The sequence below is a fragment of the Drosophila pseudoobscura genome, chromosome 4 (genome assembly GCF_009870125.1).
Source record: "Drosophila pseudoobscura strain MV-25-SWS-2005 chromosome 4, UCI_Dpse_MV25, whole genome shotgun sequence".
NCBI classification, from domain to species: Eukaryota; Metazoa; Arthropoda; class Insecta; order Diptera; family Drosophilidae; genus Drosophila; species Drosophila pseudoobscura.
Window position 1 is genome coordinate 12754488 of NC_046681.1, and position 25729 is coordinate 12780216.

The 25729-nt window shown below is 37.3% G+C and overlaps 1 protein-coding gene across 5 annotated transcripts in view; it reads left to right on the top strand.

Annotated features, from left to right (window-relative positions):
- The first annotated feature begins 765 nt into the window (after nt 1-765).
- Nucleotides 766-25729, top strand: part of kuz (zinc-dependent metalloprotease kuz) — a 115892-nt gene continuing 90928 nt past the window's right edge. For 2 of the 5 annotated variants that reach the window (XR_004469522.1, XM_033380850.1), the window contains exons 1-3: nt 767-1280; nt 2066-2484; nt 13458-13490. Coding sequence is in view for 2 of the 5 variants with exons in the window: in XM_033380850.1 (XP_033236741.1) it covers nt 2421-2484; nt 13458-13490 (97 nt within the window). In the remaining 3 variants the exon portion in view is untranslated. Of the gene's footprint in view, nt 1281-2065; nt 2485-13457; nt 13491-25729 lie in introns of all 5 variants that reach the window. The other 3 variants (XM_033380849.1, XR_004469523.1, XR_004469524.1) reach the window with 3 other exon arrangements.

Here is a 25729-nt window from a genome sequence, read left to right on the forward strand (position 1 = left end):
TTTTGCAGTTAATTGTCTTCTTATGGAGACCAAGAATGAGTATCGGAATCGGGCTATATGTATATACAGGAAACTAATCATATGCATGAATACGTCTAAAAAATATCAATTTGAGGAAATTTCTTCATTAATTACGTTTGAAAAACAGTTTGGAAAACTAGGGTATTCCAATTTCCCTACATCGGTTGACAAGCAACAGTCTGCAAATACCAGCAACATGTAAGAAATTAACATACCACTGTTGCCAGTGTTTTTTTGATACATTTTTTTGTTTAAATCTTGTTTTAGTCAAAACACAATAAATGGGAGTACTGAAAAGTAGTTAGTCTTTTAGAAAATTTATTCAACAATGGAAGAAAACTATGTGGGCAAAGCTAAACATCCTAGTTTGCGATAATTATTCAACGGAATATCAAAATTGAGCAATAGGAACTATTACTCTGTTACGTTGTTTTGTTTGACCTTTTCGCTAAAACCTTTTTTTAGACAAAGCCTATAAAAGCCAGTATTTGAAACAAGATAGTCAAGTAGAAAATTCATCTATTAATCGGGTAAAATTATGTGGGCATGGCTGAGGGTTCTATATAGCTAGTAATATTCCATGGAATATCAAAATTGAGGAATATGTAAGATGGAGCTTTAATAATTCGTCAGTATATTTACGGTATATTTTAAAAATAAGACGGTATTTTGGTATATTACTAAGGGTCACACTGATTTGACTGCTGGTCGAGGCAGGTTTGTTATTTTAACAGCTGTTAGCGCGTGTTCTCTCCATTGCTCTCTCTGCTTGTTACTGTGGCTCTCGGCTTGTTTCTTGTGCCTCGAAAGAGAATAAGCAACTGCGTGGAAGAGCGTGTTTTACAGTTTGATTGCTCGTCGAGGCAGGTTCGTTTCGCGCGCTTGTGAAATCGCTGGTGCCGTTTAAGCGTCGTCGTCAGAATGTGAAGCTTACAACAAAATAAAAGAAATCAGAGTGCAAAGAAGAAAAATAAGTTGAAAACAAAACACCCAACAACCCATCGACGTGTTCGTTCGGACGGGAGCCGTCGCGCGTTTTCTTTCGGAATAAGAAAAGCCGCGGGAGTCGGAACACGCGCGCGTGTGTGAGTGCGAGTGGGTGCCCGTATGTTAATGAAATAAATAAATATTGGAGCTGAATAATTAGCCAGATATGATACACATATGATGTATATATAATCGAGTGATTACCACTAACAAGTGCGCTGCAGAACAGGAAGCGGCATAGGGAATCGGGAGTGCGGCGTATGAGTCCCCTTGTGAGTGCCAATTGCCAAAGACAAAATGGCTGCATTTCAACGCATTTAATGCCCGCTCTGCAGCAGCAGCAGCAGTAGCAACAACAGCGGAGGCACAGGCGGCAGCGTAAAGAAGAAGAAGAGGAGAAAGAGTAGGAGAAGAAGAAGAACTGGTAGCGTGAAAGAGAAGAAGAAGAACACAGCCACAACAAAGCAGCGTGTTTGTGTGTGTGTGTGTGTGTGGTGGAGGGGGGAAGAGAGAACAACAAAGTTTAATTAGCTGAAAATGTTTTAGTAATTTTATGACAAAAACTTGTGCCATAAATCGAAAGAATAAGCGAATAAAAGCGAATGTTGTACATTTACTTTGTTTGGCTTTGTGTTTGGTTTTGAACTCTGTTTGTTTTGTTTTTTTTTTCCTAAAAAAAAATACCAGCAACAATAATTACACTTAATGCACTTTTTGCGTTTGCGCTCCAGCTGCCTGTACTCTCTTTTACTCTCTTGATATCACGCTCTCGCTGTGTTTACTCTCCCTCTTTTTTATGCTAGCTTTGTTTTTGCTCTCCCTCTCTGTTGTTACGTTTCCGCTGTGTGCTCTCTCGGTGGTTTTGGATCTCTCTATCTCTCCCTGCGATCTGCAGCTGCGCAGTGCGTCATAATTGGCCCTTTAGCATAAGTGCGAGTGAGAGTCCAATACAAGCTGTTTCTTTGTGTGGTTTTGATTTTGTGTTTGTTTATTTGTTTCATGTTTTTCCACTAAAGCGATAACTATCCCCCCCTCTGTGTTTTCCTTTTCTTAACAGCAACAAATATAAAGACATTTTAATTCAAAAAAATTAAGAAAATAAGCTAAAAAGTGTTTAATTTTTGTTTTCGGTTTTTATTTGTTTTTAAATAAAAAAAAAAGAATAAAATACTTGGTGCCCGATCCATGCGTGTATATGTGTGAGTGCTAAAACTGGTTAATGGCAGGGCTGCTGAAATTCCCCCACTAAGCCAGCCAGCCAGCCCCAGAGCCCCCACAAAGGTGCCTGCCCCCAAAAAATAGAGCCATACTGCCACAAAAGTTACGTGAAAATCCCAATCTAACCGCCAACAACAAACAGAGAATCTGTTGATTCCCCCTGCAACCACATTGGATCCCAGTCGCCACATATAATGTCCTCAAAATGTGCTTTCAACATTGCATTCGTGTCGATCATTTTCATCATCATCGTAAATGGTAAGTCCAAGAGAATATCAAATATTACGTTTTCTATAATATTGGTAATTTTTTATATTGTGGGCGATTGTAAAATGTGAAATTCTAGCTAGAAATGTGTTGCTGGTAGGTTTCAAAAAATCTTGGAAATAAAGTTCCGATAAAAACTGTAATATTGAAGTTTAAAAATGTAACCTTGAGCTTCAGATTTCACAAATTAATAATAATAATCATGAAATTTATTCCGCACTTGACCCACAATCAACGACTAAATTTAAGCCATTATACTAGAAGATTAACCGTAATGGAAGGACGTATAAAGACAACAAAATAACATTGAAACAAATGCCCAATCAGGCGGAAAATAAAGTGAACATTTTCACCCCACAAATAAAGCGTAGGAAAAATAATTACACACTCCTTGGGGGGGGCGGGTCGGCAGGAGGGTGGTTCGGCTCTCTTGACGGATTTAGTATCCTGTTTTGGTAATTGTTTTACCCCCTTTCGGCTATGGAAAGCCTGCAAAGAAGAGAGATTCAAACGAAGCTGGAGATTGCCTTCGTTTCTATGTGTTTTATTCGCTTGTTGATTCCGCTGCTTACGGGCAGGTGTCAAGGTCCGCCCCTCCCCCTCCCTAACAACCGGTCTCTATTAACAACATATATTACTGTACATATGTGTGTAATTGTATCTTTTATACGTACAACAAAGCAAACTCTTTGTTAAACTCTCAGAACTCAAGCGAGAAGTGAGTCATGGAAATGTCGGGGAAACCGAATGGAATCATCCATTTTTATGGTGAAATACGTGGAATATAAATAAAAGAAATTACTTTTTTAGAAATCAAGCATTGAGTAAGCAAAGAGTATAATTTCAAAGGTTTTTTTTCACAATTTTTTCATCATCAAGTAATGGCCTAAAAGAAACATTTATTGGCTAGTTTTTAAGCAAAAGTTATACATATTTTTATCTGCCTTATAACTATATCTTTTGGCCATTTCAAAAGTCACTTTAACTAATTTGTTTGTTGGCCAAAAAAAGATGCCTTTTACTCGTAGGTCAAACATTACAAAACTCGAAGCAGGGCAGGGCCTCTTAGCCGGGCCAAAAGCAACAGCAGCAGCTCTTAGCTAATTAGCCAAAGTCGAGCCAAGAAGCAGAGCCCAAAACGAGGAAACGAAAACTGGTTTATCCACTTGGCCACTGGCCGGCTAATCTGACAACAAACAACACAAGAGAACGAGAACCGGGAGAGAGAGAGAGAGAGAGAGAGAGAAAGGGAAAAAATTGCGACAAGTTTTTGTGTGTTTGTTTTTGGTATTTCAAAGCGGAAAAAAGGTCAATGTCTTGGCATTATCTGTTTTGTGTGGGCTACAAAAAGAAACTTATAAATCATGCAGAATGTATCTGTATCTGTATCTGTATCGGTACGGGCGAACGTACATATGTGCAACAGATACAATCGGAATGAAAAGGGACTCCCTCTCCCTCCCACTCTCACTCTGTTTTTCCTGGTCTGACATTATCGTCGCCCTCAAAGCCACAAACGGAAGCGCAACAAATACATGAGGAGAAAAAAACAGTGCTCTTTAGAGCAACAGTTTTGAGATACAGATACATTTAGAGATATGAATGAAGATAAAGCTAGAGAGATAGAGAGAGAAGATAGAGCTACAAGTGAAGATAAAGCTACAGATGACTAACATAAAGATACAGATACAAATTTATCTACGAATAACGATTAAAATAGAGATACATCTACAGCTGTGAACAATTGAAAAGATACAGATACATGTACTAAGAGGCAGAGATACAGATACATTTATAGGTAGCAAAAAAGAAAATGCAGATACATTTTGAGATACGAATCCATGCACCAAGGAGTTGCATCTATCCAGTTAGAGATAGAGACACAGATACAGATACATAAAGAGCTGAAACGAAGAAAACATACAGATACAGATAAATCTACAGCTAAGAGCAAAGATACAGATACTTTTGAAACAAATATGGGTTTTTTTTGCTTCACTTTCTTCATGGGTTTTCTTTTCGACTTTTCTTTAAATCTGCGGCTCATTTCCATCAGCTTTTGCTTTTGCTTTTGCTTTTGGTTTCCTCTGTATGGCCATGAAACGCACTGTACACTGTACACCGTTCGACCCACTAGCCCCCGTCAATGTCGCACATATTCTCCAATTATTCTGACCTCTCGGCACCCGAGCGATAATGCATTTCTTGAGTCAGACCTATTTATGGCTTATTGATAAGCACGGCACCGGAGCCAAATGGCATGAACGGAGGGGGGAATGTGGAGGATTGGAGGAACGGAGGCATTTATGCCATTTTCTTTTGTTTTATTTTGCTTTATTTGCGGTACGTGTCAAGTGCAAATCCGGCTGAAAAACAACAGCAGATAGGCAGAGATGTCGTGCCGTTTTCGGAGGAAAGTGCACGAAAATGAAGCTCAGGGATCTTGGATCTTTTGGTTTTGGATACCCCTGGTGCATCTGTTCGCTTATGGGAGATTTGTACAGCGAATCCACGAGATTCAAATGCGCTCGAAAGGGTATTTTACAGAGGTATTATTTATTTTTAATATCAAAAGAAGTTGAACAACTTTTTCCAGGGTTTTATTGACGAAAAGAATAAATTCTCATGGAACAAAGATACAAATGGATTTGAATGCATCCAAAGGATAATTTTGCCACAACAAAAATGTGCGCTGCACATCGGTTCTCCCCTTCAGATGATAGATAGACATAGACTCCTTTGTGTCCTGTATCTGCCAGTTACAAATGTATCTCCCACTGCGAAATGTGTTACAATCAGCGCACAGCCATGAATGTGCTTCTGACATTTATTGTTTGCCGAGAGCCAAACCACACACACACACACACACCCACGCACACAAATAAAAAGTATATAAAAGTATATTCCATATACACGTATCGGATAGATCCCTTAAGCTGCGGCTGAACGAGGAGTCAAGCACATGGATGGGGCACTTCAAATTGATGAGTAGCTTTAATAACAGGGCGTGACACTGACTCTTGACTCGGATTCGGATTCTGATTCCGACTGTGGGATGTAAACTGCTTTCCAGAGGGGAGCTGCTGCTGCCGCGAGTGGGGCGAGTGTGGAGGCGGCACCCATCCGAACGGCAGGTGGTAGATGGGCCTTGGGTTTCAGCTGGAATCCCGCATTTCATTTTGAATGTATGGAGTGGAATATCTCATTATTTCTGGGGTTAAAGGTTATGAAAATGGATGTGGAATCGGTAGATCATAGTCTGAAGAGTCTACAGATTGACGATTAAGTGAAATGAATTATAAAATACAAGATAATAAAAATATAAAAAATAATAATTGATAAATATAAAAGATTATAGATACAGAATATTATTAAAGAGAAAAAAGAGAATACAAAATGAAATAAAAATGATTAAAATATAAAATTAAATTAAATAAAACTTAGACCAAATATAATAAAATAAAATGGAATAAAATATAAAATAAAATGCAATTAAATATAAAATAAAATGGAATAAAATATAAAATAAAATGGAATAAAATATTAAATAAAATGGAATAAATTATAAAATAAAATGGAATAAAATATAAAATAAAATGGAATAAAATATAATATGAAATGGAATAAAATTGGACTGAAATGAAAAGCAATAGAAACCTGGATTGATAATTGAACCAAATAATATCCCCCTCCAAATTTTTCGACCTTGAGACAATGTTGTTCTTTTTTTACTTTTGTAATATTTTCTGTGATTGTTGTATAAGTTGCTCTAACAGTTATAGCAAACAACATAATTTTTACCAGTCAAAATTTTTTAGAATCAAAAATACAATATAGAAAAAAATAAATACTAAAATATGATATAAAACAGCAATAAAATTAAAAAATTAATATAAACTGCAATAAAAGATCAAATAAAATTGTAATAAAATGTAAATAAAATTTTGAGTTTAAGCAGAGGAAAAAATTGCATCTGTTTTCTCCGTATCCGGTATTGTAGCATCTCGCGGATAATAGCACGTAGCGACACGTTCTCGACTTCTCGACCAGACCAGAAAAGCATCCAAAAGATAAATAACACATATTTTTCTAATAGACTAGGTTTTCTTTTTCCTTTGTTTCTTTTTCGCAGCTGAAATCAGCGGTTTTTTCTTGTAAAAGAATTGTTTTTTGGGTTAAAATGTAGGAGTTTAAAAAGTGAGAACTCTTATCTGGATACTTTCTCTAATCTTGGGCCATCTTTGAGTCATGGTTTCATGCATACATGTGTGTATATGTATATGTATATGTACTCGTATGAGTGTTGGGCCGTAATTCAATCAGAAAGCCGCGAAGTTGGCCAACTAAAAATGGGCTTGAATTGGATTTTATGCGAGAATTATGCTGCCTCATTATGCCAAATGGCCTAAATAACAATCAAAGCGGTACTCTAGGCCCTCGAGAGGGGGGCAGGGGCAGGGGCAGGGTGGAATTTAATTAAATTATTAAAGTTGTGCGGTAAGCCACAGAGATACAGTGGATATACAGGGTTTACTCGTACATAAGCAACGAACGAGACGACCACCAGACAAAGGCATAAAAACTTTTCTTTTCTTTTCTCCTCCTTTTTATTGTTTTTTTTTTTTTTGGGTGGGTGGGGAAGCATAAACAAACACGAGTGCCAAGACGTAGATACATTATGCACAGACGCAGGCTACAGATACAGATACAGATACATTTGCCAGCGGAAATAAAAGGGAAAAAGCGGAAAACGGAGAGAACACGGAACACGGGAACACTAAGAGAAGAAGCCCATTTTCGTGTCGGCATTCGCTTTTCGCATTCGCATTTCGCATTCGCATTTCGCATTTCACATTCAAGTGCAGACTCGCATTCATTTGGGCTCGAAAGGGCACCAAATTATGTGCATATGTGTGTGTGCTATACGGTAACATTTACAGATGCGCAGATACATTCAGGGAGCTCCCGAACGAGCCGTTAATAAATGTACTATACGATTTTTCCATTTGAACAAAAACTGGCGCCAAAGAATGGTTTACTTAGGGGTTTGAAAATTTTAAGTTTCTGCGGATTTTTTGTGGTGTTTTTTTTATCTGTAAGATAAATATGCTTTGATTTATCTAACATATGCTCTAGATATATTTATTTTCAATATTGAAACGTACCATATTCCACGTTTTTTATTATTTTTATTTATTATTTTTTAATTTTTTTTGTATTATTTTTTAATTTTTTTATTATATTTTAATTTTTTTTATTGTTTTTTTTAATTTTTTCTTTATTATTTTTTAATTTTTGTATTATTTAAAAAAAAATTTTATTTTATAATTTTTTTTTTGTTAATATATATGTAAAGCAAATGTACATTTGCTTTTATTATTATTTATATTCTATATATTATATTTTTTTATTTATTTTTTTTATTAATTTTTTTTATTAATTTTATTTTTTAACTTGTTTTTTTGGTTTGTTGTTTTTATTAATTTATTTTTTATTTTTAAGAATTATTCGAATATTTCTCCTGGCATTTGGCAGGGCATACAACGCGTCGGCTGTGCCCTTCCACTCCGTTCTTCTTCTGCCTTCCATCTTTATGCGTTTTTCCACTTTGTCTGTCTCGCAATTTTCTTATTGTTGCTTTTTGGGGTGTGGGGCCAGGGGAGGGGGGAAGGTCGATGATGGGGCGGCATTTGCTTTTATTTTTATTGTGTCTACGCTTTGCCACAGAAGTCGACATTTTTATGCTGCACGGCTCTTGGGGCCCCTCCCCGCCCCCAGGTCATCCATCCCTTTCGAATGCCTCCCCGACAAAGTTGATTTTCATTAGTTTTAATGCTGCTCATTATGCTCTTGTCTGTATCTCGTATCTGTATCTGGAATCCCTGTCTATCTATCCAAGTATCTGCCTTCTGTGTTCTCGCTGGAACAACTTTTTGCGGCCAAAAAAAAAGAGTTGTGTCTGGGTTATGTTTTCCGCAAAAATATTCTATATATATATCAGCAAAATCTCTATCTCATAGATACATTTGTGCGCAGTAGTACCTGGCTCTTTTTAATTCGCTTAATGGCCCTGATATTTATTTTACTGCTAAAAAACCCACACGACATACATATCTGTTGATTTATGCAGCCAAACGAAGGACTCCATGCCCCCGTGGCAGCCATGGCCAGATGCAAATGCAAATACAAGTTGAAAGCGTTTTCGGGGAGTCATTTTTGTTTTTTTTTTTCCTCGTAAAAACCCACCTCCCAGCAGTCAACAAATATCAAATATATCTTCGCCAACAGAAGTCGTATAAAATAAAATCAAATGGAATATTCATAAATATATGTAGTTCTGTGCGAAAATGTATACGTTTCGGAATTGAACCAATTGTAAACACATGGTAGTAATGTTGAAAAGAGGCTGTATTTTAATTTGTTTTCGATGGGCAGAGGCCCCCAAGGAATGTCGGCGAGGCACAGACTCTTCTTGGACTTTTTCTCGGGATCTTCATATGATCCAAAAACTTAGTAAAAGTAAAACCCAGTAAAAGGGGACGTCGTCCGCTGTGGTGAGGACCATCCACTGTCTTTGCGCTCTCAGAGAGCCAAGCGCTAGAAAGAGATAGCAAACGTTGAACGTTCAGCTTTGTCAAACGGATGGACCCTCGAAAGAGAGCAGATGTGGTGACGGCCCTTGAAGGAAAAGGAAGAAGGTAGAAGGAATGGGTCTCTTTTGCTGCTTTCGTCTTTTTGTTGGTTTATTTTAAAACTTGCCAGATTCCCACTTTTTGAAGTCCATTTGAAATAATATTCTTTCTGGAACAAACCTTAATTCCTGTCTTGCAAGGATGTATACTATATATATTTCACTAATTGCCAACCGCTTGGAATTTTCTCTGGATATAAAATGGGATATTTGAAACCACAAAAACCCCCAACCCGCCAGCAGGCACCATCCACCATTCACCATCCCCTACCAGCTGCTGCTGCTGCTGCTGTTAGAACAGAGAGTAGGGTAGAAATCCAGTTCTCGACCTCGTAATTTCTCTGGCTTTCGATGGGCCCTGGGAGGGGAACATGTGTGACCGTTGTGGCCCCAGCATTTAAGTCGCTCGCCAGCGTACAGCGACACATGAGACTCGCCGAGCGGACTCACATTTCATAACACACATCCGAGAGGAGCAAAGGAACAATTATTTACAAGTTGGTCAGAGTTGCTGTGCAGAGGCAGAGGCCTGTCCCGAATTTAATCAGAATGAAATTGTAGTCCCCACGTCTCCGTTTCGTCTGGGTTTAATTGCCTGGAACACTTGATTTAATCGGTTAGAAATTTCAACAGAATTTGGAAAAAAAACAAAGGAACAACAGCTCTTCTCTAAGGAAATTTGTGTGCGCTTTCTTTATGAATACTTGAGTTATTAGAGATGGCATTTTCATTGGAATTGGTGGCAGAAATCATCTAGCATTCACATCTGCTGATTTTGTGGGTAGTTATCGATATTTATCGCTAGTTATCGAGGGGTTAAATAGGACTAAAATCATGTCTACATGCGAAAGTGAAAAAATGGCATGAAAAAAATCGATAAATCGATAGCTCCATCGATTGTTTAAGCGCTTTAATCTACGCGAAAAGCAAAATTAATATTCGCATTGTTTTATATTATTTTGAAAGCGACAGACAGGAAAATAAATTTATATGTAAATCCGCGACAAAAAAATGTGTAAAATCAAATTAAAAAGTCGAAGGAAATTTCCACAAACAATGTGCAACCAAATTGCAGGCATCAGGAAACATATTAATTCTTTTTTTTGGTCAAAACGATTACGGAACAAAAGCCATAAAGAAGGGGGAATAGGGCCTGTATGTCTCTGTATGCTTCAGTTCATTTAAATGTGATTTATGTATGGACAGAGCCGCACAATGGAAGGGGGGGGAGCGCCCCCGCCATTCACATAGAAAACGAAATGAAAGTGTAACGATCTGACTGACATTTCCTGCAAAAAGTGCGTGGAGTTCATCATCATCAGCATCGGCATCAGCATCGTCATGAGCAGCCTCGTTACACATGCAAATTGCTTGGCGCTTGGGGCCTTGGGTCAGGGCAGCATTAACAATAGATCTCCTCCACTGGATCCCTCATCTCTCATCGGAGGAGTGCAAAATGGCCCTCGGCAAGGACTTTTATGGCTTATGGGATGTAGAATTTTTTTTACAATTATTATTGCTATTTATTTTACATTTGGAATTTGATAAAATCACAACCTAAACGTTCCTGAACAACTCAAGGAGCTCTGTACAAAAATGATATGTGAAGCGGAAAATAAAGAATATTTTAGATGGTGGTGGAGTGAAATCTTAAAAGATTAAAGGTTTATTAGTATTTTATTTTGTTATAAAAATTGTATAAATTAAGTGTACACTTGAAGCGTTTCTAAGATTAGTTTTTTACACTCATCTGATGGTAAAAAAGATACAAAATTAGACACACATTTTTTTATATGCATTTTTTTAAACTTAACAACGGAATATTGAGACTAAATATTTAAAGTGAAGAGAAGTGAAACTATAGTCTACCAAAATGGCTAAATAACATTTTGGGACAATATTGAAATGCCCATTACATAACCTCCAGTAAATCTAATTTTTTAGGTAAAAAATCTTCAAGAAATTACCAAAAAATAGTAACTCTTTTCAGCGAATCCGCTCGCAAGCAACTCTAACTGCTAAGCTGCTCTGTGAGAGGGAGGAACAGAGTTAAAGAGACACTGGGGGACCCTTTGTTCACTTTATTTCCTGCATTTCAACTGATCTTTAGTGCCCATTAAATACCTAAGAAAAAGTTCCCCATTACAAATCTTTGATTCTAGAGTTTTCTTATCAAAATGATGCACAAATTCCACAAATTTAAAGTTCCCTTTAAAACAGGACTCGTTTTCAATTACTTAGGGACATTCACTCAAGGACAGCCACTAAAATTAATGGTGGCTGGGATGCACACGCAGGATTTACTAGTAATTTAGTGCCCTGCAAGCCACAGAGGCGTGGGCAGAGGCAGGGGCAGAGGCAGAGGCAGACAGTACCCCCATGTACATGGGTGTGTGTATATAAGTAGTTATGTACTTTTCAGGGCAACTTTTTTGCCTGGCATTTTGACATTTTACTGCAGCTTTTGTGTGCATCGTGCGGGGGAGGGGGGTAGGGGAGGCGGCGTGGGGGGCTAAAGTGCCTACAGCTACGAAAAAAAGTGTTTTCGACTCCCGACTGAAGGAAGAGACAAAAGACAGTCGGCTGTCCCTTTGTCCCCTGGCTTCCAAGTGCCTGAAAGCAGGCAAAAAAAAAATATCATCTAATGAATTAAAATCTGGGAAATGAATTAGTTTTTTAAGAGTATAAAAATTGCCAACTAAAGATTTTATAGCCTATGGCAATTCATGTGTCCATGGAGGTTCTACAGGGGAAGATCCAAGGAATCAAAGAGTCCTGCAGAGTCCTTAAATCATCTACTTACATCCCATCATGACCAGGAAATAATATTTGGAGATAGGGAAAAACTTATTCGTATTTTAATCTTGAAGTTTTCTGAAATTTTCTGCCAGCTGGGATTTGATTTGATTTTCTTTAAGACTGTTGCCGGAAGGCATTGCCAGACATTAAGAATTTTATTGCTAAGCCACTGTGTGAAAGAAATGGTCACCAGCACATTTCCGGTAATTTTTAATGGAAAAAACTCCGCTTTTTTTGAGTAGAATTTTCCTTTAAATTGTAGCCTTGAATTTGGCTCTCTTCCAGAGTGGCTGTGCCGCAAGGGTTTTATTTCGAGTTTTTGTTTCCTGCCTTAAATAATAAAATAATTAAAATTTGATTGTCGATTGGAATTGTTGTGGCTGTGATGCAGTTTTTGTGGCGAATGCCCGCCTGGCTGGTTATTTTTGCATGTTTAGCGTTAATTATTCGTGACAGCCCCAAAAAAAACCCGAAAATATGCGAACGATGATAATTGGTCAATCGAAATGTTTGGAATGAATTTATTTGTGCATGAAAACGCATTACATCGGAAACAAAAATGTGCCTAAATGTGCATGGGAATTTTAATTAAACCTCAGATTTTGCATTCATTGCATTTGCGGGAATATTTCCATTCCATTGGAGGTTAGGTTATGAAAGGTTATTATTATTATTATGCTCTCAAGAGAAAAGTCGTGTCTTTTGTTCATAAATGGTGGTCACACTGGTTTTAAAGTCTGGCCACACTTATCATCAGTCGTATAGAATTATTATAGCCAGAATGTAGCAAATAATTTCCCGTCGCTGCCACGAGCACTCTCTTTCTCTTTTACAGAGTAGCTTAGCATTAAAAGCTGTCATGCCTATCTCTTTTCACAGCAAAAACTATATTCCAGTAAAACTTGAACCAAGAAAAAAAAAATGTTATAAAATATTATAAAAATTTTGTACCTCACATTTTTAAAGGTAAAATAAATGCAAGTCTGACCAGAGAGAGAGAGAGAGATTTCCTTTTTTCTCCGACATTTTAATGTTTGAGAATGACAGTTGAGATTGGGGCTCTGCTCTGGCTGTTTCCTCCCTTTTGCCGCTTGTCATGGCAAAAGGTCTGAGGAAAAGCACTGAGCGGCGCCGAACCGAACCCTTCACAAGTTTTCTTCTTTCTGCCTTTTTGGCCTGTCAGGAAGGAAACGCTTTTGCCCCAAACCCGCCACTCCCCATCCTCAGCCCCGCTGCACACTCCGCCCACTGAAGTGGTTTTTAATTTGAATACTTTTGCGTGTACTTCTAACAAAAGCGAGTAAAAAAAGCCAAAACTCACAACTGAATAAGTGGGTTCTTCGTGGGCTCTTACTGTTTTTTTGTACGCTTAACAATCTGCCCAAAAATATTAAAAAATTCCACAGCAACATACATAATTAATAAACTTATGAAATTAACTCAAGTTTGGTTTTTTTTTTTGGTTTACTTTCAGGTTACGCAAAAGATATTTCTGGAGTTAAAAGAGGTAAGCGAATGGTTTATATTTGTGTTTTAATTGTAAGGAAAATAGGCATTTAATAATGAAAAATATATTTAAAAATATATCCATAGGAATATACAATAAATATACGAAATATTCATGACATAATATTACAAATATTTATTTGAATGTGAATAAAATACACCGAATATTTATTTAAATATGAAAGAAAGAAAAGAATATTCATAAAAATATCAAATAAATATTTAAAATATTTATTTAATAATAAAAAAATACACAGAAGACTTAAAAAATATTAAAAAATTGACTAAATGTTGATATAAACATATTTGAAATATTAATTTAAATATGAAATACACATAAATAAAAATATGAAAAAATAAAAATATAAAATAAATAAAAATATAAAATAGAAAAATATAAAATAAATAAAAATATAAAATAAAAAAATATAAAATAAAAAAAATATAAAAATATAAAATAAATAAAAATATAAAATAGATAAAAATATAAAATAAATAAAAATATAAAAAAATATAATAGAAATATAATAAATAAAAATATAAAATAAATAAAAATATAAAAATAAATAAAATTGAAAAATATGCATATAAATGAAGAAAATTGAAATGTACTCCTTAGCAAAGGTTTTATGGTATTCTAAAGTATTCTATAGCAGAGATTTGCGGTTCTAGGTCCTCCATTTGTGGCATAAATTCGAAGACTCAAACATTCCCCTTTTCCTCCCCCTCTTACAGAGTATCTTAGCAGTAAGAAGTGTTATTTCTTTCCCTCTCTTTCTTGCACTAGCCCACTGCGAATCTTACTTGGAAATATACTATATCTATGTCTACCATATCTCTGGGCAACTCCTAGCCACATCAACAGCTGGCCCCAGCCTCCGCTAAACGTTATGACCCCTCCACCCTATAGACCGAGAGGCATAACCCCAATATGTGCAGTTTTCTTCTTCTTTTGTTTTTTTTTTGTTTCTTTTGGCTTTTTGTTGGCCCATTCACACGACGGCACTTTGGCACGGGCTCCCCATAGTGCAATTTATAATATGTGCCGACAAAGGGAAAAGTCGACCAAAAAAAAACAAAAAAGGACTCGTACGAGTGGTAGGAAAATGTGGAAGAACCTGACGTCGAGTGGCTCTAGAATTCGTTTAGGCCGCAAAGCCACTCGAAAGTCTACTCTTTTCCCGGTTTTCCCGCTTTTCCGGGCAGGTTGCATCGCTGTTGACTTGTCAGTTGACTGATGGCAAAAAAACAAAACCCAAAAATAAACATTAAAGAACTGTAACATTTTTTTGTTTGTTTTTCGCTTCATGGAAATGTGGGAGGGACTCACGTAGAGGCGTGGCACATATGCATGTGGCACATACTCGCACTCGTAATCGTTGTCTTCTTTTAATATTCGACTTTTTTATGATTCAATTTTATGCTTGTCGCGGTTGTGGTTACCCCCCAAAAAGGGCGTAAAATCAATGAAGTTGCGGAGGCGTCCGAACAAAATGGCCGCCATTTGGAGCAGCCCTCGCACACAATTTGGGGGCGGGCACTGGGTGCCGACGCCGACTGGTCCATCGACTGTCATTATTTATTGAAAATATAGTTTGATGAGTTTTCACTCGGTTCGAGGAGGGTCCCTCTCCGGTCCCACTCCGGTCACAGCTGCAGATGTTGCCTCCGTCCTTTCCGTTCCGTGCATCTTTTTACGGGTGTTGTTTCCCTGTTCTGCGGTCAATGGAATGGTGTTTTTTTTGTGTCTGTCTCCACTTTTATCTGTCTGTCTGTCTGTGGCTGTGCGTCTGTCTGTCTGCATTCGTGTGTGTTTTAAAATTGGTTAAATCAGCAAACTTTTCGCAGACCGTTTTTTTTTTTGCTTCTTTCTGTTGAGTGCTTTAACTTTTGGAACCGCGTCGTGGGATTGTTGTCACAAAAACAACGATATTGAAAAAGTTGCACGGAATTGCATCTAATTTGTAAGTTCAGTTAAGGCTTTTTTGAGGCTTATTGAGGCTCTCCATTCGGGTGGTTTTATTGAGCTGGGGATCAGACACACGAAGTTTTAAAGTCCATAAATTAAATGGCTGTAGATTACTTGCCATTGATTCGTGCAGGATATTAGAGACCCTTGGTACTCGTGTCCTTGAATGAAGCCTGTGACGGCTGGTAATAGCTTAATTTCTCTCTCTATGGCCTTTTTTAAACGATACGTAATAGATTTCCTTCAATTCAGCTGTTTGTTTTTCAGTATTTTAAATTTATTTCATATTTTATTTGAGTTAGGATTTTTATTTAATTTTGAATATTTTTTTTGATTGTACTGGCTATTTTGTTTAGTGTTGGTATTTTTATTTATTATTTTGTTTTTAGTATTTTGTAGTATTTTTGATTTAGTATTTTGTAGTATTTTTAATTCGTATTTTTTATTTAGTACTTTTTTATTTCGTATATTGTAGAGTTTTTATTTAGTATTTTGTATTATTTTTGTTTTAGAATTTTTTGTTGTATTTTTTTGGAATTTTTTAGTATTTTTTTTAGTATTGTTAGCTTGTATTTTTATTTACTGCTTTTTTATTACCTTGTATGTATTTAAAAGTTAGTATCTAAAATTTTAGTTATGTCGGCTAGTATTTGTATTTAGTATGTTTTAGCTGATATTTGTTTTTTTAGTATTTTATAAAATGATTTTTTTATTTCATTTCTATTTTTTTCTAGCTATTATCTTTTAATTTTTAATTGAGATTTAATTGTTTTTTTTTCTATTTTTTATATGGTATTTTTATTTTATTAAGTATTTCGATTTTTTTTTTTAATTAAGGCTCATCCTAAGATATATCTCCCGCATAATAAGGGTTCTACTCCCGATAAATGGAAAGGTGGGTCCTCAAGCCCCCCCAAGCACCACCTTGCTCCATAAATTCCCATGGCAATTGAGTGTGGCAACAATGACTTTGCATTTTTCACTCAAGTTGCAACAACAAAAAAAAACGAAGAAGCGAAAAAAATGTCTGCGGCCAACAAACTATCGTCCATTTCTTCCGCTTCATATTACAAATCTTCCGCTGATACGATTATGTGGCGGACTCGTAGACAAAAAAGCAACAACAAAAACAAAACAAAAAAATAAGAGAAAATCGAAATGGAAATGGAACGGGACGACGTATCCATGTGCCTTCAAGCGAAGGGCCATAAAAAAGCAAAAGCAACAGCAAACAAAATAAGAAAAAAAAACGCAGAAAAAACCACTCTTGGCATTCCGTGGGGGTATGACCAGTTAATAGCATTTCCCTCCCGTCGGTAACGCCCACGCAATCGACACAATGTTTTTGTTTTTTTTATTTTTATTTTGTCTGTGGCACGGAGCGCCAGGAGCAGGATCTGGACCCAGATTTATGCAGTTTATTATGGGGGCAGATGATGAGGCGGTTAGAAGGCGCTGATTGCCCCACCGGATGGACAGATACAGCCCAAAGAAAAAGTATGTTCATGCATTAAAGGGTCGTTATATGTGACTACGAGTATGTACTCATGTGGATCCGGATCCGCACTCGCATTCGAAGTTTTTGCTTGGCTGATTCCAGCGTTGAAGGTGAAGAAATGTGGCAGACACACACACAAGTATCTGCGGGGGTTACCTCACATATGGATGTACATTGTACGTGTTGCATTGGCCAACAAACGACAACAATTCGCGTTGAAAATTAAGCCACATAATTGTGTCATATATTTTAGTGGCTGAAACACACAATTTGTAATTACCTGACATTTCGAAAACTGTGGCACAATTCACACAAATTTTGTAATAATATGGTCTTATTTATTGTAACCCCACAACTCCACATTTCATCATTTCTTGAACGAAGGTTGGTTTTCCCCCAAGCGAAGGCCTATATTCCTTTTGGATTGAGTTTGGGGGCTGGAACTGTTGCCATTCGTATCTATAAAATTGCATAAAAACCATACACTTGTTCCACATTCCATCATTCCTGGAATGGCGGTAATTTCCTGTGAAAATAGGCCATAAACGAACCAGGCCAGGAATGGAACTCTAGGATTGGAACTGCTACAATTTCTAACTAGAAAACGGGTCCATTGGCTGTACTCCTTTTTTAACCATTTTGCACACTCCATCAATCCTCGAATAACGCCCATAAAATTGATTTTCTGTAAAAGTTCCCATAAGCAAGCGGCCACGAATGACAATGTGGAAATGTAACTGAAATCTATAAGATAACTCCTCGAATGTTGCAAATATCGATGATTTGCTGTATAAATTTCCCCTAATCGAATCGCACCTTCGTTTCGAATGACAAAATGGAACTGAAATGTTTCTAGAACATAGGGACATTGGTTGAATTCATGCTATACCCCTGTTTCTTTTCCTTCGTTCCTAAAATCGTGCGAACTACGTTGATTCGTTGTATAAATTTCCCATAAGCAAACGGCTAATTCCGTTGAAGACTTTTATTTGCAATTTATGTAAATTTCATTGCGGATCAAATTAGTTTGTTCGCATCTCTGTACAGGCAAATGTCGTGTAGATGTTACAAACTGTTTAGTTGTTTCAATGTTCCACCATAATAGTCGCTCGTAAGCTGTGATTTCCTTGCCCCGCCAGATCCAGCTCCAGCTCCAGTGGCGTCTCCCTTTCCAGCCTTATCCCCGCGTCATGTTGCAGCCAGAATGCAATCCTCAAACCAATGCAAAGCGCTGCAAAACAGTGCGCTTGGAAAACTTTCCTGTTGCTGTGTTTTCGAGCATTTTGTTGTTTTGTTTTCCCATTTTCCTCCCTCGTTTTTTTTTTTTTTTGGTTTTTGTTTTGCCAAACAGATTTTGCCGTATCAGAGACAGAGCAGACATTTCTGGAGTTTGAGAGCTGAATGTTGAAGTGGCAGGATGGGATGGGATGAGGTCGATGGGTGGCTTTCTGTGTTAGCTCGGATAGACCCATTCTACCCATACCCATGCTGCTATTTAGCCACGTTTTGTTTGCTTTTGTGCTCTGCTGCAGTTTCTGTGTGCCGTTTGTGTGTCCATCCCTCTCTCTTTCTCGGTCTCGCTCTCTGTCTCTATCTCCCTGCCACTCTTTATTCTCCGAGAGTATCCTTCGGTCCTCCGTCCGTCCGTTCTTTTGGTGCAATTTTTATCTTCAATACACGCTCATTTACGCTGTCTGATAGCTTTAGGGTATATTCATATCCGTTGTCTTTGCCAGCGTCCCAGCCGGGGATACGCGAGCTGGCAACTGATTCGCTGGGGAATGGATGTCCTCTGTGCTTGGATGGCAGGATTCGAGGACTGGAGGACTGGAGGATGGAGGATGGAGGATGGAGGGGGCCTGTAGTGATATTTGTGCATTGCTGCTATGCATTTTGTTTGCTCTTGATTACACTGTCCAACACACAAGCTGAAGTTGAATTAATCTCGCATGTAAATGTCCGAAATAATAGAAACAGATTTGCCAGATCTGCCTTTCCATTTAGCTTAATATATTGATTCCCTAAAAAGTTCAAAAAGCTCCAAAAGGAACTCTTTTTTTCTATTTCCAACAGCTGATTGCTGAATTGGCTCTTTACGGAGCGAAGTTGGTTGCGCCTCAACATATCGCATAGAAAGAGGAAACCGCTGTTTCCCTTAGATATTCCTGTTTACCAAGCAAAAACCTTTGTGATTCCATTGCCTTTGCTGACTAGTGTAAGTCGCTTTTTAATATCCTTGAAAAGCGTGCTGTCTGGGGGTCTTGGGCAGGCTTTTGGGTTGCCATTGTCTGGCAAACGTTTGCCAAAAGACGACGGGGATTATCTTCTATCTTGTCTGCTATGCATATACATTAGTTATGCACATATACACACACTTACATATATACCTACTATATGCTATATATTTCTAAGCGCAAAAAAAACCGTTGCCAGCATTTTCGCTAATAAACAACTTTGTCACCGGGGATTTAATCAACTTTATTTTATTGTCCATCTGCACAGAGTCTACGGCTGTCTCCTTTGTGGCTCGGCCTTTTCTAAACCCCTTCTTTTTCATTTCATTTTGTGCCGTGCATTGAATGGCATTTCGGTGGGGGGTCCAGGGGGGGGCATTGATTACCGCATCGAGTACATATAACATGGATCTGTTTGGTTCGGTTCTGGCTCTATATAGGCTTGTTAAAAGGTTCTTAAATTGGTTTTTATTACATGCCACGTTCTGTTCGACTCTCTGCCTCTTTATGAGGTGCTTTGCAGGCCCTTACCATGCCTCCTGCCTCTCTCTCAGTCTGTGTTATTTCCGTTTTATGGCAAGTTCATTGTTATCACCAGCAACAGAAAACTGACAGGTCCAACAGAGATTCCCAAACGGGGAGGGCATTGAATGGTGTGCAAGTCTCTGTGGGAGCATCGATGGCATCGAGCTCTTCTAATGTTTTACTAATTGTTTCGCATTTTGTTGTGTTGTTGACTACCTTGCCACCAGCCCCTCTCTTCCTCTGTTTCCTGTGTGATTTATGAGTGTTTGAGTTTAAAGAAAATCAAATTTGATTCGGATATTTTTCATATCTGATACACGTTTTCCTGGAGCGAAGTTAAACCTGTCAAATCGATATCGCCGGTTGAAATACGCATCTTTTTATAACTGATAGTTGATTTAGAGAACAGGAAATACTCTCTGCTTATGGTAAATGTTCTCAAATAGTATTTTTGCTGAAATGATATGTTTTATCACCTATGTCTTCAAACACATTGGCAATTAAGAGATTAAGGAAGGATTTCCGCATGTTTATTACAATTTCACATGTGTTATATTTTTCAGTATATATTTAATATATTGCGTATTTATTGTGTATTCATTATTTTCATTATTTATTTAGCATTTTTCAATATTTATTTAGTTTCTTCAGTATTAATTTAGTATTTCTTATTATTTACTCAGTATTTTTCAATATTTATTTAGTATTTTTCGGTATATGTTCAGTATTTTTCAATATTTATTTAGCTTTTTTAGTATTTATTTAGTATTTTCATTATATTGTAGTATTTATTATTTTGTAGTATATTTCGTTGTTCAGTATTTATTTAGTATTTCTTACTATATACTTAGTATTATACAATATTTATTTAGTATTTTTCAGTTTTTATTTAATAGCTCTCAGAACTTGCTAGCTTTCAGTATTTTGTATATTTAGTATTAAATTAATATTTGAAGTATTGATTTTGTATTTTTAAATACCTATTTTGTATCTTCCGTGTATATTATTTGTTTTTCAGTCATAAATAGTGTTTAATTTGGTGTTTATAAATTTACATTGAGTTCAATTTCAAAGAAATCGATATTCGAATACAAAAAAAACAACAAATCCATTCCTTACACTGCTTTAACAACAGGACGACCGACAAGGATAGTTGGAAATGCAATTTAAAACTAATGGGGATGCCAACTAGTGATAAATGTTAAGCTCAAACACCACCGCGTTACATATTACATGTCACATGGCTGTTTAAATCCCAGAAAATGACTCTAAAGCAAAGAAAAATCGAAAACCCTATGTACAGAATGGGAATTTTTCTACATATATGTATATATTCCGTTGGTCCAACAAAAACCAGATAGAACACCAGAGATAGTCTAATGATTACATTACACACTTTCCTCGCAAATTGTGGTCACATTACACTAAGCAAATATCATCAGAGCATCAGGACAGCAGGACATCAGGACATCAGAAGGACGAGTAGTCATCAGAGATCTACCACAATCTAAAAACTCATTACACGAAGCTAATCAAAGGCACACGCACGGGGGCGAAACAACAAACGTTTTTATGCTGGGGTAATTATGATGTCGGGGTGGATCCCACACACAGCACACAGTACCCTCCACACACCCCACACACCCCACACACGAGTATAACTTGGTTATCAGACACAAGTTGCTAATATAAGCATTACACTCCGAACGCCTCCAGGCGCCGCCGTCCGCCCACAGATGTTTGTAAAAAAGAAAAACAAATGGGAATAATGGGAAAAGAAGAGCAGAGCAGCGGAGCAGCAGAGCAGCGGAGCAGCAGAGCAGCAGAGCAGCGGAGAAGCAGAGCAGCGGAGCAGCAGAGCAGCGGAGCAGCAGAGCAGCAGAACAGAACACACGCAGACCCTGGTCAGACACGCAACCAGCGAACTAATGTACACAACTTAATTATCAAAGGAAAATCTCAGACTTATATATGGAGATGCTCAATATAAATAATGGCCACCAGACAGACCAGACCCTGGGGATTGCTGGAGTCCAAAGGCCAGTGGAGAGTAGGTTAACGAAGGTTTAATGAATGAAAATTCATTTATTCAATCACAAAAGCGAAAGTAAGGCAATCAGTAAGCCAAATGAGGGGGCTTAATGCCAGTTCCAGTTCTAGATAATGATTTTTATGCTAGAATGGAAGAGATCGGTATGAAATAAAGTCTTTAAGGTCTTTGACTTGAGGAATATTCAAACTTTCTGCTGTTTGGTAATAATTTCCTATGAATTTCCCATAAGCGAACGGACACATTCGTCACGTATAAATTGAAGAGTATATTCCATGTTTAAAGTACAGTATGTCAAGAAACTCTTTACACACTGAAATTAAATTACATTTTTTGACTTTGGATAAGAAAATAATGGCCTTTGGTTCAAATTTATCAAATTTTTTTAATTCCTAACCATTCAGGGATTAATTATAAAGTAGTTAGTGAAAAAAGAATAACAAAACTATAAATAGGTAACTTACAAAACAACAAAAACAATGATTACTCATTTTTGACACTGTCAAGAAACTCTTTACACATTTCGTTTTCGAGCTCTGTTTTGATCTCGTTCTTAGAAAAAACGGGACTTTACCGTAATCTATGCTTCTGGCGTTGCTCAGTGCTGCTCTATTTTTGCATTGACTTTGATTTGGTTGCGAAATTTTGACCGGTGGACATCTACAGACTAACTTTCTGAAATTTTTAAAATGCCTGGCAAAAGACTAAGCTTTGACGTTGTCCAGTTGATTTACTATAATCACCAGTTGGGCAAATCTGTTGCAGACATGGTAGACATGTTTTCAGTATCAAGGAAAACAATTTACAATGTCCTAAGTCGCGCGAAGAACGAAGGGAGACTGGAAACAAAATCTGGAGGTGGCCGTAAAAGGAAGATAGACAGACGTGCAGACCGCGTAATCATGAGGAAAGATAATCCGAATCCGCAAATATCGGCCAGTACTCTGGCCAAGGAACTTGACGAAGAACTTGACTTGGTTGTTTCACACGAAACAGTACTCCAGGTTATTCTACGCCATGAATACTCTTCCAGAGTGGCACGAAAAAAACCGCTGCTTTCGTCGGTCAATGTGGAAAAGCGCTTCACTTTCGCTGTTAACATGATCAGTAAGCCGGCAGAGTATTGGGATGACGTCATATATTGCGACGAAACAAAAATGATGCTTTATTACAATGATGGTCCACCCAGAGAATGGCGCAAGCCGTTAATAGCTTTAGATAACCGAAACATCTTTCCGACTGTAAAGTTTGGAAAACTTGCGGTTATGATTTGTGGGTGCATCTCTATCCGAGGAGTGGGAAATATTAAATTTATTGAGAACACAATGGATGTCAAACAGTACCTCCAAATTTTAAAAACAAATTTAAAAAGCAGTGCGGAGAAATTTGGGCTCATTACGGACAATATGGCCAAATTCAAGTTTTATCAAGACAATGATCTCAAACATAGAGTCCAATGTGAGAGCTTGGGTGCTTTACAACTGTGGAAAAGTTATTGATACACCATCCCAGAGCCCCGATCTTAGCCCCATTGAAAATTTGTGGGCCTACTTCAAGAAGAAAGTGGGAAAAGACAGCCCAAAAACCGCAATCAGCTAAAAGAATTCATACTGGAAGAGTGGCAAAAGATTCCCTTTGAGTATGACCTACAAAAACTGATAAATTCGATGAAAAAACGGCTCCAGCATATAGTCAATGCTAAGGGAGGACATACCAAATATTAAAATAAGTTAAATATATTAAATAATTACGAAGAATTTTGAATTTAAAAAATGAAAATATTTTGTGTAAAGAGTTTCTTGACAGTGTCAAAAAATGAAAATATTTTGTGTAAAGAGTTTCTTGACAGTGTCAAAAATGAGTAATCATTGTTTTTGTTGTTTTGTAAGTTACCTATTTATAGTTTTGTTATTCTTTTTTCACTAACTACTTTATAATTAATCCCTGAATGGTTAGGAATTAAAAAAATTTGATAAATTTGAACCAAAGGCCATTATTTTCTTATCCAAAGTCAAAAAATGTAATTTAATTTCAGTGTGTAAAGAGTTTCTTGACATACTGTATATTAAAAAGCAGACATTCCATATCACCAATACATTTCGTATACAATACCTATTTGTTCAAACACTTTCGACACAACACGATAGTGAAATGCAGCATTTTGTATATGTTTTTTGTTGTTGTTGTCTTTTCTTCTCTTGCTTTTCCAATTTTTGTATTTTCACAATTTCATCGTCCAGTTGTTTTTGCGTTCATCGCTGTCCATTTTTCAATCTCTGTGGCTCTCACTCCCATCCCATCGCTCTATCACTCTATCTCTGTATCTTTTATCTTTTCTCTGTTTTCGGTTCGTTGGAGCCATTTGCTGTGTTCATTGTACTATGCCGCATGTTATTAACCCCGGATTTCGGATAGAGAGTCGGAATTTCAACGATCGATACTCGTAAAGTGTAATCAAACGCCAAAATCTATGCAGAGTTGAGACATGCAGATTCATTTCTGGTATTAAGGCCATCTGTAGTTGTCAAGTCGAACTGTTGGGAAATCAGAAGAGATAAAATAAAGGCAGAAGCTTATGCAGAAAAGTAGAGAACGAACGGGACGCTATTTCTTTCCTTGTTCTTCTCACAAGAGGGTCCCGTAATTTTTCTGAGAGCGAAGCCTGAGCGCGCGGCCTGAAATAAAGAAAATAAAGACAGAAGCTTACGCAGAAAAGTAGAGTTCCATTCGTTATTCCTTTCCTTGTTCTTCACACAAGAGGGTCCCGTAATTTTGCTGAGAGCGCAGCCTGAGCGCGACGCCTAAGAGTGTAGCGCATGGTTCTTGCTGGGAGAGCGATAGAAGGAATTGCTGAGTGAGAGTGAGATGGAATGAATTGGCGAGAGAGCAATGGAACGAATCAACTGGGAGAGTGGGAGAGTGCGTGCATTGCGTGAGAGGAGCAAAGCTTGTAGATCAAAAGAGAAGGCAACTGCGACAGCACTGCGTCTCAAGGCAAAACAAAAACAGTTGCAGCCAGTGTGTAATTTTATTGATCGGATGATACCAGCTACGAAGCAGAATTCTTTTTATATACAAATGTACATATAGTACAAACATAATCAACACATTTTTCCAACATAAATCTAAGCTTTTCTCTATCCCTTTTTCATAGACAAACAAAAATATTAAAATATAATAATATATGAATATCCGCAATTTTATTTGGCGTTGACATTTCTGTATAAATAATTGAATACCTTAATTAAAAAATGCAACTGATTTAATATTCCATTTATTCGATTCACGCCCCGTAAATCCCACAAGGCAAAAAAAAAAACACAACAAAAACAAAAACAATTGCATTTAGCTAACAGTTTTCCCAATTTTCGGAGCTTTATTCGCGTTTGTCGTGTTCTAATGCTAAATCCCATGGCTGTCCGCCCCCCCGCTGTCCTTTGCAATCAGCCAATTTCCAGGTGCCACCAAAAGCCACAAATAAAAAGAAGGAAAAAGGAAAAGCGCGAATTTATAAACGGGAAAACACCCACAAAAGTCACATTAATGCTGCCTTGCCAATTTCAATTTGTGTTTTGTACAATTTAATTTTTATGCGCTCTCCGCGTAGCTCATGATTTTTTGTTTTTTTTTTGCCCTTTTTTTTAGGGCTGCGCCAAATATCGTCACCAAAATACAATCAAAAGCTGAAAATCTATTATTCAGGACCGTCGGACCGCCGACCCCATTGTTTATTCAGTCAAGGCAGAGTGAAAATAAAACAAAACAAAAACTTGGACCAGAAAAAAGCAATATCGGGGGAAAAACGCAAGGGAAAAGCGACACAAAAAAAAAGTATTGAAGCGCATCTCAGTGAAATTTTCTCTGCCGAAAAAAAAACAAGAGAAAAGGAAGCCAAAGCTGGAGCTGGAGCTGGGATCTCCGGGCACAGGATATCCAAAGTGTCAAATGTAGAGGAGTCAAGGAT